This window comes from Xiphophorus hellerii, chromosome 10, assembly GCF_003331165.1.
Source record: "Xiphophorus hellerii strain 12219 chromosome 10, Xiphophorus_hellerii-4.1, whole genome shotgun sequence".
Taxonomy (NCBI): domain Eukaryota; kingdom Metazoa; phylum Chordata; class Actinopteri; order Cyprinodontiformes; family Poeciliidae; genus Xiphophorus; species Xiphophorus hellerii.
The window spans coordinates 7,229,087-7,242,861 of record NC_045681.1 but is presented as its reverse complement, the minus strand read 5'-3'; the positions used below and the strand labels follow the sequence as shown (position 1 = coordinate 7,242,861).

Here is a 13,775-nt window from a genome sequence, read left to right as displayed (position 1 = left end):
TGAGTTAACACACTGTGGCTCATAACACGCCAGTGGCAGTGAGCTGTAGATGGGTGACTGGTCCGGCATGAAAAAGGAAATCTGGTGAAACATAAATTCCAAGTTCAACAAAGCTGCACTGACGGTAGAAAGAATTGATCCTCCAGAAAAGTCTTTCAGCTTGACCTTTTGTTTGAGACCGTTTTAGGAAGAGCATTCATTTGGGTTTGGGTCAAAGATGAGATGAGTTTGAGTTTTATTAAATATGCCTTTAACTGAACATGATGGGAGAACTGGGACGGTGGGGGTGAGTTCATCCCTGTGTAAGGATTTAAAGGACTTCGTTGTCTTTCACTTCATAAGAGACAATTGAGTCATTCAGCTCCCATTGTGAGGCTGGCCAGGCAAGGAGGGGCTCCAGGGCACGGGTGAAAGAGAACAACCTCGGGAGGCAAGTCTGAAAAGGAGAGGGGAGAAGGAAGAAGCGGCGCTGTGAAAGCATAGCTACTGGATGGCTCTTGTTGGGTGGGGAGGTCTGTTGGGGGGCAAATTGGGATTTGGGCTGGTTAGCGTCTGTGTATGGGTGGAGTTGGGGGCGGGGAGAGAGAGAGTTATCCTGGAACTCCGGAGCAATTTGTCACTTTGGAATGGCTCTTGAGTTACATGGGGGGCCCCCCTCTCATAGCAGGAGAATTTTCAGGTCGCTGAGTGGGGAAGCAGAGAGAGGAGGTCAGAGGTCGCGGCCTTACTCAAGCCCAGCCAGTACGTCCGTTAGCAGGCCAGACGGGTGGGTGGAAGACAGGAGGGGGTTGATCTGGACGTACACCATGCTTGCCAAGGCTCCGTCTTCCTCGACATGCCTATAAAACCATAGCGTGTGAGAACATTTGCGTTATTAAGGCTAAGGTGGAGCCACTGATCTGGGCTCCGGCATCCTTCATCTCGCTTATCAATTGGTCCAACACTGAGGAGGAGTGGGGGTCACCTTCACACTCCTTCCTCACCTCTTCTCCCGGGTGGAGCAGTGTTTCAGGGTCTGCGTTTGTCAGCACATGTCAACATGACATTGCAAAACGTTTGCTTCATGTGAATTATGGAGTTGCACTGATCAGAGATGTGGTTTGTTTCCTGTCAGGGATTTCTTGGAGCTCTGACTTCCTAATATGATTTTAGTCAAAATATTCATGTAAAATAAGGAGGCGCCAGACACGAGAGAGAGCAGTTTGTATTACGTACTGTATTGTATTCTTAGGCCTGTCACGATAGCAAATTTTGCTAAACAATTAATTGTCTTAAAAATTATTGCAATAAACGATAATATTGTTTGAAGACTTTTGTACACTGATTTAATGGAAATGAGCACACCCGTTGGGAGTCCTTAAATGCTGTGCTCTGGATCAGCAGATCAGTAACACCTGCACAGAGGAAGAGCATAAGGACAGACACACACGAACACCAACAGCCCAGCTCATAAGGCCTAGGACCATAACAACGCTAGAAAATAACTTTCCTGTCTTGAAATGTATGTGTGCTACATATGTAATTACCTCAGTGAACGTAAAATAGCTAACTCTCGGTCTCCTTCTCAGTAACACTAGCTTGATTACTGAATGTAAAAATTTAAAAAAATTAAGACTTTGAAATTCCTAATCGACCAATCACTGATCAGTTCTGGATAAGTTAAAAAATCGTCTGATTCCAGTGAGTGGGTGATATGTCAGTGCATCTCTGCCGTCCTGAATTACCTCATATATAACAACCTTGTCGTTCTTCTCCTCCTGTTCTTTATTTGCTGTAAAAAGTCACCCTCCTCTTTTACTCTTAGCAACTATTACCTAGTGTGGGTAAAGGGGGGAGTGGTTCATGAAAAACCCACAGGAGCTTTTACAAGTTTTCCTTTTTCCACTCATACAGACATACAAACAAGCATAAACAGTTCTGGTGCAGTAAAAGTCGTCTTTGGGTCATAAACGATGCCGGAGAGCGACTCGGCAGCAGGCAGTTTTCTCCGCGCCAGGGCTGTAACTGAGGACACGCAGTCAATAACTCCCTCCAGCGTCTTCCACTGGCAGGCACCCCACAGTGAACTCTTGGCTAATTACCACTGATTTAAACACAGTCTCAGAAAGGGTCGTGACACACTCGCTCTCCAGCCAGCTCTGACACACACACCCCCACACGCAAAGTGGAACACACTCGTATAAACTAGTGACCACCTTTGCAAAGATGGCAACACAAAGAAACCAAATGTCCCCGGATAATTAAGCCCTGCTTCCCCCTTGCACCTCATTGATCGCATGAGGAATGGATGACAATTTATTAAACTTTTTCGTCGCCGAATGCCAACATGTGATCCCGGGTTACAATAATTATGGCGAAATGTAACAGAAGCTACTCAAGTCATTACCGCAACACCTTGGCAAATCACAAAATGGCTTTTGAAATGATAGGAAGAGAAGAAAGAACCCTTCAGATTTTTTTGATCATATCCAAAAGTTTGTGTCTGACCAGCGTTACAGACGCAACTCAGAGTTCAGGCCTGTCAAAGCTCTTTAGTTGCATTGTCTTGAAAATTTTTAATGAGTATCTGTGGCACAGAGGTTACAACACAGGCCTGCTGCCCTACTGCATTAATTACCTGACACCAGTGATTGGTCCTGTTTTTTCATTTGGTTGCTAAAGACCTTAATCTTATTTTTTCATACCAGCATACTCTAGATTTTAAAACTGAGTCAGCTTTTTACTTCAATTTAAAAAGCTACAGTTCTGGCTTGAATATTCATTTTGGGCTATCATTGATTTATTTAATTTTTGTGTTTTTGCAAGATGGGAATGATTAGACTACATGAATAATAACATTAGAGAATTGTGGATTTTCTCCAATCAAAATCATAATAATAAATATGTTTACTCAAATAAACATGCATTCAGTTAAATCTTTTAGTAAGAAGTGCTGGAGGTATTTCTTATAGCCTGCAAAGGTTGATTAACTTCTTAGTAATCATGATTTACTGCAACTGGTAGTTTCTCTGTCCCAGCATGAAATTAATTTGTTTGCCAACACTCATTGGTTTAACTAGTACAGCGGGCCAACTCCTATTTGCTATTCAGTATTCACAGATTTATCTGTGGAACATAACTCAAAATTATTCTTGGATAATTTTGTAGGGCATATGTAATGTTTTCGAAATAAAATGCAGCTTGGGAAGCTGAAATGCCTCGGCACAATGATACTTCACACGCAGTTAGCTGCCGTTTGCAAGATAGCCAATCCACGTTTCCATTCATTTTTCTTAGTGCTGATTGGCTGTACCCCCAAGAGTGAAGATAAGGAAAACTGTTAATGTTAGCTTCTGTAGTAGTGTGGTAGTTTAATGCATATTAATATGGGTTAGATGAGACAATTTTGATCAGTTTAGCCTCGGTGACAAGAACGATGTCAAAGGTGATTGGTTTAAACTTGTTCTGGTGGATACTTCCTGATTTGGGGCAGTTTTGCAGCTGGTGCATTGCTGTTGATAAAAAACGGATGGGAATTTTTTCCCATTCAGAATAACAGCAAAAACTTTCTTTTTGTCTAAAAATGCACGTTGTTGAGGTGCATCTTCCCCACTAATTTCAAACTTCATGCGTGGAACTGAGAACGTCAACAGGGAAATCAACATTTTGTACCTTTTTTAAGTTCATTTAAGTTTTTTTCACGTTCTTTGTGCTGGGTCAAATAAATAATTAAAAGATCTAAATATTTGTTATTTTTGCCCATGTAACTTGTTTCTCTGTAGCTTTTTTACACGGTCACTTTGACCTTTTTACCTCAGGCTAGGTGGCTGTAACATTGAAAAGCAAAGTTTGACTTGTCATGTTGTAGCAAAGTCAACACCAGGCCTTCAGTGGCTAAAAATCAATTCAGATTACTTCAGTTTGAGAAATAACATTTCATTTCAATAAACATTTATATTCAATTAAAAGGTACAATCAGCTGTAGATTGTTCTACCATTTATTACTACAGACAGATGTTTCTCATGACCCTTGTTCCTGCTTATCTGTGTTTCGTTTCATTTTATTTCCTCCCTTGGTGTAGGTGTCTTTAGAGAAACAGGGTGGGGAGGGGCGATGGCAGACATTCTGACTTCAGATAGAAGCCAGGTCAATCATTTATGGAGGCAGTCAGGTGGTTCAGCCTCACAGGAGCGTGGTGAGGGACCACGCTTTGCCTCGTCTTATGATTTTCAGTAAAACCCGTCACACTGATGACATGAGGTCACCATAAAGGCGTGGAAAAGAAACCAAAAGACGTTGCTTTAATTTAGCTCACAGTGACTCAGACATGCTTAAAATCACCAGTCTGCTACTTAGGAGTAAATGTATTTTTTGTTGTTTTTCTACACTTTTTCTCTGTAAAAGTATGTGCTTTGTATTTCTGAAAGAAAATGATATACATTATTTAGTTTACACAGCTTCTGTGTGCACTCCTGCTCGACTCTTAGATGCATGCTTCAGGCCATTCTCATCGCCTCCATCTGCCTTAAAGTTTTTATTTGCGTCTCCATATTTTTGAGTTTTCACACCCCTATGCACTTGTCGAGAAATGTCTCCCCCTTTTGTTTTGTCCTACTACTTTTTGGTTTTGCCTCCCACTTTCCCTTTCCCCCTTCCGCTCCCCTTCTTTTGCATTGTTAACATGTTTTGTTTTCTTTCTTTCCATTCTGTTTCTTTTCTGCCATTCAGTACCTACAGATGAAATGGCCCCTTCTAGATGTTCAACCAGGAGGTCTTCAGAGTAGACAAGCACTTAAAGATGCCAGGTCCCCGTCACCTGCACACATTGTCGTAAGTAAATCCTCCGCTCGGTCCTTTTTCACCATCTAAGAAAAAGCTTCCCCCCCTCCTTCTTCGTCTGTTTTTGACTGGACACTTGTGTTTGTTTCGCCTAAATCACAGCCACTAACACACCCAAGCCACACTAATTCTCCTAAAAATGCACATGTGGACACTGAAAGGCTTTGTGGTTGTGGACTGGTTGATCACGAGGTGAGTGGCATCGGTGGAGACTCCGTGGCAGACGCACCTGTTGTTCTTTGAACCAGCCATGTCGTCTGTAATCTCTTGGATTGATAACTCTCGGGTCAGGATTGCAATTAGCTGGATTTTTATGGACAATTGATTGCGGTTTAATAGGAATAAACAAATGCTGGGCTGCAAAACACATGTTCGTGAGGAAACCGGGGGCGTTGCTTTTCTCCGTCATTGATCACGCTGTCCATGGCATTGGAGGGTTGCCCTGACGATACATACAAATAACAGCATGTACCTCAGGCATGTCGATATCTACCAGCTCTAAAATCAGCAGCTTAGTTCAAGGCTGAAAGTTTACAAGAGGTCGGTAGAAAAGTTTTAATGTAAGGAGGGCATAGCGATTGGCGAGAGCGAGGAAAATCTCTATCCCCACACCTTCTCTATGTGTGGGGATAGAGAAGGTGATCTGATGTGACCATTAATGCCTCAGAGCAATTCCAGCTGCTGTTTTTTTTTTGTTTTTGTTTAAGAAAACGAACATTTCCACGGCACAGAACTTGTAGTAACCCGTGACCCATTCTTCGTCCAGCGTGCCATTAATTTGTCGTTACAGATCTGGATCCGCACACTGGAGGATGTTTTTATCGCACAGATTACACTATTGAGACACGCTGTCCCCTGTGAGTCACATTTGACATTCGATCATTACAGCCTCTTTTATGGTCTGTTATAAATTCCTTCTTGAAAAGCCGGCAAAGCGAGGCCTCTGTTGGTATTTCGCCTGCTATTTAAGGAAGCACATCTTAAAATAGGGAAACGTTGCTTACTTGAAACAGAAATGTTGTCAAAAGTTGTTTTTAAAGATGATAAGGAGATAGCGATGACAGTGTTATTCAAGGAGAAGGAAAAGGAACTCAGAAAAAGTGTCTTATTATTCTTCTCTGTGTTGTTGCTGGTGGTTTTATACCTTTTACCCTTGTTATTTCTGGAGATGTTAGGGGGGAAAGAAACAAAAGTCCCAGCTCACATGATGATGTCATTATATCTGTCATATATTATTGCTCTGACGTTTAGGATATATGATGTGTTCATTTCATCCTCATTCTGCTTTCAAAAAATTAGTGCAGACCTGAGCCATATTTATAATGAGCTCATATGTGCAGAAAGTTTCAGGAAAGTAATTTCTGGTTATCTTTCTGTGGATTCAGATCTTTCCCTTTAATGCTAAGGAAACTTCCTCGGTGGTAATTTTGAAACCAACAGATAACACACAAATCACAAGGTCACTGCTAAAGAAGCTAGCTTTTCTGGATGTTGCAAGTGTATTAATGAAAAGTTGAGTGGAAGGAAAAACTGCTCAATGTTAAATTGGCATCTTTTCTTCTTCTCTTCAGTAGAAACTCTCCTGTTTGGCCTTACTGCAAAACAGACATAAACAAATCAAAAGCAGTGAAACAGATAACCCTGAATAAATAATGACACTGATCAATACCAAAAAAAAAAACTATTGTAATGTCTTTGCTCCTATTACCCACTTCTGTTCGATGCGTTTGATACACAGGCTGGTTAAGATCAGAAGCGTTGCCGCGGCGCTGTACAGGCGGTGCGCAACTGCCTGTTAGTAGAAGTGATGAAACTGAATGTGAAATGCTGCCCGTATTGTTGGCTGCTCCCCCCGATCTGCTCCAGCATCCACCTCTGGCTGAGACGGGAAGTGGGGTTCAATGTTTCCCTCGTTTGCATCATGCATGCTGTCATACATATAGAAAAGGAAAGATTAGCTGCAGGACAGCTGCCGTGAATCATAATGACAACCTCATGTTGAATCCTGCAGGTGTCACTCAAAAAAAAAAAGGCCTCACTGTTCGGGTGCATGATGCTCTTATCTGTGAATTTGGCCGCCAACAGTAGCTCCCTTTTGTTTGCGAATGCAACGAATCGTTCAGGTACCTTGACCTCCGTCTGCCTGAAGCATGAGCAGGTTTCACAGGTGGCAATAAGACAGTTGGAACAATAATAAACAGAAGCAAAGATGGACGTGGATGTAGACGAGGAATAAATATGAAGTCAAATGTTTTCATTTCTGTGTAGAAAGCTCAGATTTGGGAACGATGGAGGATCAGCTGAGAGAGGAGGAAGTGACCTCATCATGGTTGTTCTCCCTGAGGGCACGCTGGATGCCCGGCTTGCCGTGCCCCTCGGAGGAGGCCAAGCTGGATCCTTTTTGAAGTGCGCGACCGCCCTGCAGGCAGCCTTAAGACCTGCCGCTGTTGAACTTTTGTGCCATTGGCTGAAAATCATTCAATATTTCATCCACCTACTGATGTGCAGGTTTGGAGGGTGAGCCTGCAAAACAATTTTTGTGCGTCACGCAGCTCCGACGGGGAAAGATCAACAATGCTAAGTATTTATTCATGTGTTGACACGACGCTGTACACCAATAAACCCTTTTTAGATGCGTTTGAAACATAAATTAGGCTGATAAATGTTGAAAACTGCATCAGCTTTAAATATTTAGTCCAAAGGAAAGCTTAATGATTCACAAAAGTATTCATACCACTTAATAGTTTTTAAATTTTTTGTCATTACCAAACACTTGATTTAATGTGATAGACCAACACAGAGTGGAGCATAGCTGTGAAAACAAGTGGAAACAATATTTTCATTTTACTCCGATACCCCTGAAGAGAGGGGGACTGATTGCACCAAGTACTAAACAAACCTCACCTGTATCTAATTTAATTAGTATAAATGCAGCTGTTCTTTTATGGCCTCTGAGGTTTAATTCTTTTTAGAAAATATTACACTGGACTCAATCCACATTGTGAAATCTGAAAAACGTAGCATACATTTGTAGTACGTACTTTGTAGAACCACCTTCTGGTGCAGTTATAGTCTTTTGGGGTGTTTCTGTTTTGGGTTGCAAAGTAGCTGGTTGCTTAAGGTTTTTCTATCTCTGCAAAAGATAATGCTGCCACCACCATATGCTACTGTTTCCAACAATGGTTCATCTTGCCAGATTTGTGAAGTGCAAAAATGACAAATGTCCTTGTGGTGTTTTTTGGGGAAAATACTGATAATGATCCAGTGCGGGATTGTGGGTATGTTTAGCTGAAGTAAAGAATAATGCCAGAGTTGTGGTCATTTGAAAGAGTAAGGAAATATACTTTGTATGATACATATAATATCTGCAATATTTCTACAGGCGTTGGCCTAAATTTTAATATTGAAGCATCCATAGCTCAATGAGAGGATCCAAGATTAGGATATTGTTCTTGAATCTAATTCTGCTTCTCAACAACTTCATCCCTGAACCTGCCTGATGTGTTCATGGTCTTCATGATGCCATTTCTCTACAGGGCGTCTGTGCATCCTTAAAAAGTCTTAATTTTGTCTGTCTAAAATTAAGAACTTAAAATGTCTTAAATTCATTTTAAAAATGTATGTTGACCTTAAATATGTTAATCACAGGTATTACATTTTGTCAGACATTTTCTGTGACTTGATGTGGTTGAAGCTACTGATAAGTAGTTGCTACCCTTACTAGCTAGCTAGCTTCCTCTTTTTTGCGCCTTTCATGGGTAAATTCAAATTTATCTCCATTTGGCTGGACGATGTTCACTTTCACCACTGTTGTCGTCCCATATGGGACTTGGTGCAAAAAAAATAATGTTTTGGTAAGTTTAGCACTGTCAGGGTTAAGGCTGTAGAAAAGAGCCGCTGCCAAGAGCCAGAAACACATCTCAGAAATTTTTGTTTTTGCTTTGCTTGATTGTGTTACAGCAGGATCTCCCAAACATCCCCTACATTTATAGTTTTTTTGTCTTAAATTTCATTTAAGGGGGCATTTTAAAAAGGTCTTTAAAAAGTCTTAAATTTGGTTTGCTGAAACATGCAGACACCCTGCTGTAATAAACCTGTGAGGCCAGAAACAAAACAACTAGATTTATGCAGACATGAAATTCCTTATCGGCATTTGAGTAAAAAAGGCTTAAAGACAAAGGCATGTAATGCTGTTCTATCACATGAAATCATAATAAAGGACATTATTCTGCAGTTCAGAATGCGGAAAAGTCCAAGAGGGTGTGAATACTTTTGCAGGGAGGTGGGTCTGTGTAGCATGAACTCAGCGAGACAATGAGCCAAATCAGAGTGTTTAGTAAATCTACGAACTTGGGCTGCGTGTGTTGATATCATCAACAATAACACAGCGGCAGCCTCAGCAGGAGTCCAGGCTTGTGTTGGTGATGTCATGATGTCACGTGACTGGGTGGGGGGGGTGAAGGGGGTGAAGGAGGATCTCGTCTCAGTCATGTGATCAAAGTTGGTTTGAATTTTTAGATTCTGCTTTAGCTTAAAGAAAAGGTATGACAGCAAGTTAATTCTTATCTTAAGCTTTGAGAGGGAAAAACATCCTCTGTTTTAAGAGGATACACACTGATTTCTCTCTCACACACATACACACACGCGCGCACGCACACGCCCATGCACAGCCTTGGAGTCTAGAGTCTAGCCCTGGCCAAACAATGTCTCCATTGTTTTGTGGGCTTTCACTGGCAGCAGGGGACGGCTGGAGTGTTAACCATTTCCCAACTGCACCTTACTGTGTGTGTCAGCATGTGCGGGCGTGTGTGTGTGTGTGTGTGTCAGAGGTAGTGAAGCATTGGCTTTTGGAGGGGTGAAGAGAGAGAGAGAGAGAGAGAGGGAGGGCGTTTGTTCGAAGTGTATCGTAATTAGTATGGAGGAAGTGATGGAATCCGTTCATTTTTACGGTGTGCCGGACCTCCCACCTGAGCCTCTACAACCTCCACTTTATTTCCATTCAGACAAACCTGTTTTCCTGAGGAATGTGTTCACACTGCAAAAGCACAAAATCTTAAAGTGTTTTTGGTCGAGTGTGTATCTCAATCCAAGTATACTAACTTACAGTTACTTTTCAGGAAGATATAGGAGCTTCTTTTATGTAAATAATTCCTTAATATTAAAAAAGTTCTCTAGTACTAGTTCCTCTAGTAGATTATTTCACTTATAAGATGGGAAAAATGTCTTGTTAAATATAAAATAATGTGACAGTGGAAATACTACTTTTCTAAATTAATATTAAGGCGTTATTTACTTAAAAGCTCCTGTATTTTGCTAAAATGTTACTTATAAGCTAGTTTTGTCTTAAGTGAAATAAGATACTTGCATAGGAAACAAGACAAGAAATCCTTGTTGAGATTTTGTGTTCTTGCAGTGCAGGAGAGAAAGCTGAAAAACAGAGCAGTGTCCTGGTTAAACATTCAGAATAGGCTCATCACAATGACTGTGGATTCCTGTAGCGGGTCAAAGAACTCCGACTCTAGGAGGGAAAAAAAATAAAAAAGAGGCAGGATCACATTCACCTTCTGGGACCACTTCTCTATCTTCCTTGAGTAGCAGGGGATGAAAAGGGGGGCTTCCTGTGGTCTGAATACCCCATACACCTGGGCTGGCCAGACAATTGTCAGGGACTCTGGGAGGCCCAGCCTTCACTGTTGTTAATGAGCGACCCCCATGGTCAACAGGCGCCACCCACGCACAGTCCCGACTCCGCCGTCTTTACCTTAGCGACTCTTTCTGTCCCTAACTTCTGCTGACCTTTAACTGTTCTTTCCTGCTGCATTTTAAGCCTTCATCCAAATAACCACCTCCCTCCTTTTTTGTCTTCTGTTTGTGCATGCATCCCTCCATCCATCCCCTGCTGCACAAGAAGGCTCACATCCCACGCATCTATTTACGGTTGTCTCCAATTTTGAAACCAGAAATACTCTTAGCATGCAGGGTTATGTGATGATAGTTTCTTTTTGTGTGTGCGCATTTTATATAACACTTTTATTCTTATCGACCAGTTTGTTTCGGCGTTGTTGCCTCCTCCGGCTTCAGGCGCTTGTTGGAGAGGGCCACGCTTGCGTCATTGGCCCGGACGAGACGTGGCGTCAGCCCCGGGAACTGTGACAATGAGAATGAGAGCACCTCGGTCTTTGTATCTGTCCAGTAGTCTGGATGGCGGCTCGTTCCCACAGACAATCCGCTCAGTGTTGGCTCACTTTGCAGCAATCCCACAACAACCGACTGCAGATTCTTTTTTTTCTACTCCTTTGCTTTTAAAGAGAATCTTAGAATATTCTAAAATGCTCGACAGATAGTATCTGTACTGTTTATATTTTTTACATTTTGTTGCCAACCCATTTATGTGATAGAACAGTCCAAAGTATTGCATTATGGTAAATGGAAGGAAAATAATGTGTTTTGACTTTGTTTACAAATAAGAATTGGAAAAAATGTGGCATGCATGTGTTTTAAGCTAGGTCTCGGTTCAGTTGAAGCAAACTCTGGCGCTGTTCAAATGACTGTCAAGCAGACTGGTAACTACTCAAAAAGCATTTACTGGGTAAATACAACCAAAACAAATGGCAAGTCTAGCATTAGCGGGAAAAATGGCTCATCTGCCAAAGAGAAAAGAGAAATTGCTAAAATCTAATGGTGCTCCTTAGTTGTCTACCAGATTATCAGGTGTGAAAACACCCTTATTTAGGCTTCAGAGGTAAAGATTTACTCCGACTGCCCAACCAAGAAAGACTTGGGGTCTGCTTTGGTCGAAAGTGCGTGGCAAGTTGACCGCAGGTCATGAGTGACTCAGGAAGTGAGACAAACTAAAACCTATTTCTAGCCTAAAGAGTAGTGTACTTGCCCCGGATAGGAGCTCAGAAATACAAAAAAAAGGAAAAAGTGATCTTGTTTGAGAAGCTTTTAATTCTGGTGGGATTTCCGGAACATATGAATGCTCAATCTCACGAGTCCGGTGGTCCTTTGATGGACATTGGAATCTGAGTCTGTATGTCTGGGAAAAATCGGATCGTAGCGCGAAGAGCCGGACGCAAGCGGTGTGTTTTAGCCTGTAGTTTCTTCATGCCATATCCCAAAGTTAATTTGTGTGAGGAACTGTAGTTTTTTTTGTTGTTGTTTCTTCTTGCTGACTGCTAAATAACCCCCCATGAACTTAAGCTAACCCTTGCTGAGGGGTGGGCATGTGAGAGTCTGTGTTGGACACATTTTAACGGCATAATGGATATTTGCTCGCGTGTGCGCGCTGCGCCAGTAAACCGCAGTGTTTACTGACTAGCTTTTATGAGGAGCTATCTTGCTGGCCTGAGGGTCAACACGAGTAGAAGGAAAACCCAGTGATCTGAGTGCACAGTAGCTCTTGGGTACCAGAGCCCTTCAGTAAACTAAAAAGCCCTGTTGCTTCCCTTTGCATGTTGTTTGACTTTCACTAGTTTATCCCTTCTTTTGTTTTCAATCTCAAACTTCTTTTCCTCCTCTTCTGTCCTCTGCCATTTGTTTGTAATTTCATCTTTTGCTTTTAGCTACAGGATCGTTAAAGCTTGGATTTCCCTCTGCTAAATTTAAATATCTATTTTTTTTAATGCATGTTCTCAATTGGTGTGTGAAAAGTCATCATGTAATTGGGATTAAAGAAGCTTTGACATTATAACTTGTGTCATTGAGGCAGAATCTGACCAGCTAGTCCAGCTGAGGCATCCTTGTTCACACCGAGGAGGTGAAATGTTTTAGCAAAGCGCAACGTTGTTTTAACAACCAGGCAACTGTAAAACCAGTTGAGAGCCAGCACACTCCCGTTTTCCCTGTGTAAAACCAGTTCTAACGGAGTCCATTGAGAGCTGAGCCAGCATGGGCGAGGTGGTAGCTTAAATTAGTAAAACAGCCAGGGGATGCAGCTTTTTTTTTCAAATGCGAACATGTTTCTTTTTGCATAAAACCTTCTGCTGAGATTGTATGCAGAGCCATGTGTGCGCCTGTGTGTATGTGTGTGTGAGAGAGAAAGAGATTGAGAGAGAGAGAAAAAAAGGAGAGATGGGGAGCTGATATAATTGTGTGACTTGGGAACGTCCATCTTTGCCTTTCAGGGGCCCTTCTGCTGGGAATTCCCCGGACAGTCAGATCTGAGCCTTCACCAATTTCATTTGGTGAGAGACCTTTGAATTCCAAAAATAATATGCTTTTTTTTTCATTTGACTGATTATGCACTCAAATTACCAATTGATTATTTATTGATTATTTAAAATTGCAAAAGTAGTGAATGAAAAACCTTAAATCGTGATAATGGCAATCATAATCATTAATTGCTGCTGATTTGCTGTTTATATGCTACTGAATGTCTGCAATGCCTTATTATGTGAAATCAAAACTCAAATGTTTATGTATGATGAATGGTGCTGATAATGCATTTATTAATGTATATAATTGTATTGATGTTTTATTGGATGTTTAGGCATTTTCTTGCTTTATTTGGCTTTGACTTCTGTATAGAGCCTTTCAAAGGTATTTTTACCATTTGAACTTTTCCACTTTTTGTCACATAACTTCATTGAATTCAATTGGGATTTTTTTAGACCAACACACAAAAAAGTGCATCGTGGTTTTATTTTCACTTTTATACCGTAAAATAAGAACCGGTGGAAACAATTGGACCAAATAAGACACTAAACGTGTTCAGCTGTGTGTAATTGAATCTGTTCTGAGAAGGTCTCAGTTGTTTTTCAGAGAACATTAGTGAACAAACATCATTACGAAGGAATACAGACTGCAGAAGTCTGGAGACTTGAGCGGACGATCAGTCAAAGCTGCTATGAGATGATTTAGATCAAAGCATATTCTTATGTTAGTATGGCCCAGTCAAAGCCCAGATCTAAATCAGGTTGAAAATCTGTTTCAAGATGCTCTCTGTCCAATCTGA

General features: G+C 41.4%; 1 protein-coding gene across 31 annotated transcripts in view; it reads left to right on the top strand.

Moving 5' to 3' along the window:
- Positions 1-13,775, top strand: part of tcf7l2 (transcription factor 7 like 2) — a 107,320-nt gene that overhangs the window by 32,400 nt on the left and 61,145 nt on the right. For 15 of the 31 annotated variants that reach the window (XM_032573736.1, XM_032573739.1, XM_032573742.1 and 12 more), the window contains exons 4-5: positions 4,709-4,810; positions 12,946-13,005. The exons of 5 other annotated variants lie outside the window; for them this stretch is intronic. In XM_032573736.1, coding sequence (XP_032429627.1) covers positions 4,709-4,810; positions 12,946-13,005 — 162 coding nt within the window. The remainder of the gene's footprint in view (positions 1-4,708; positions 4,811-12,945; positions 13,006-13,775) is intronic. 11 more of the 31 variants (XM_032573743.1, XM_032573745.1, XM_032573747.1 and 8 more) reach the window with 2 other exon arrangements.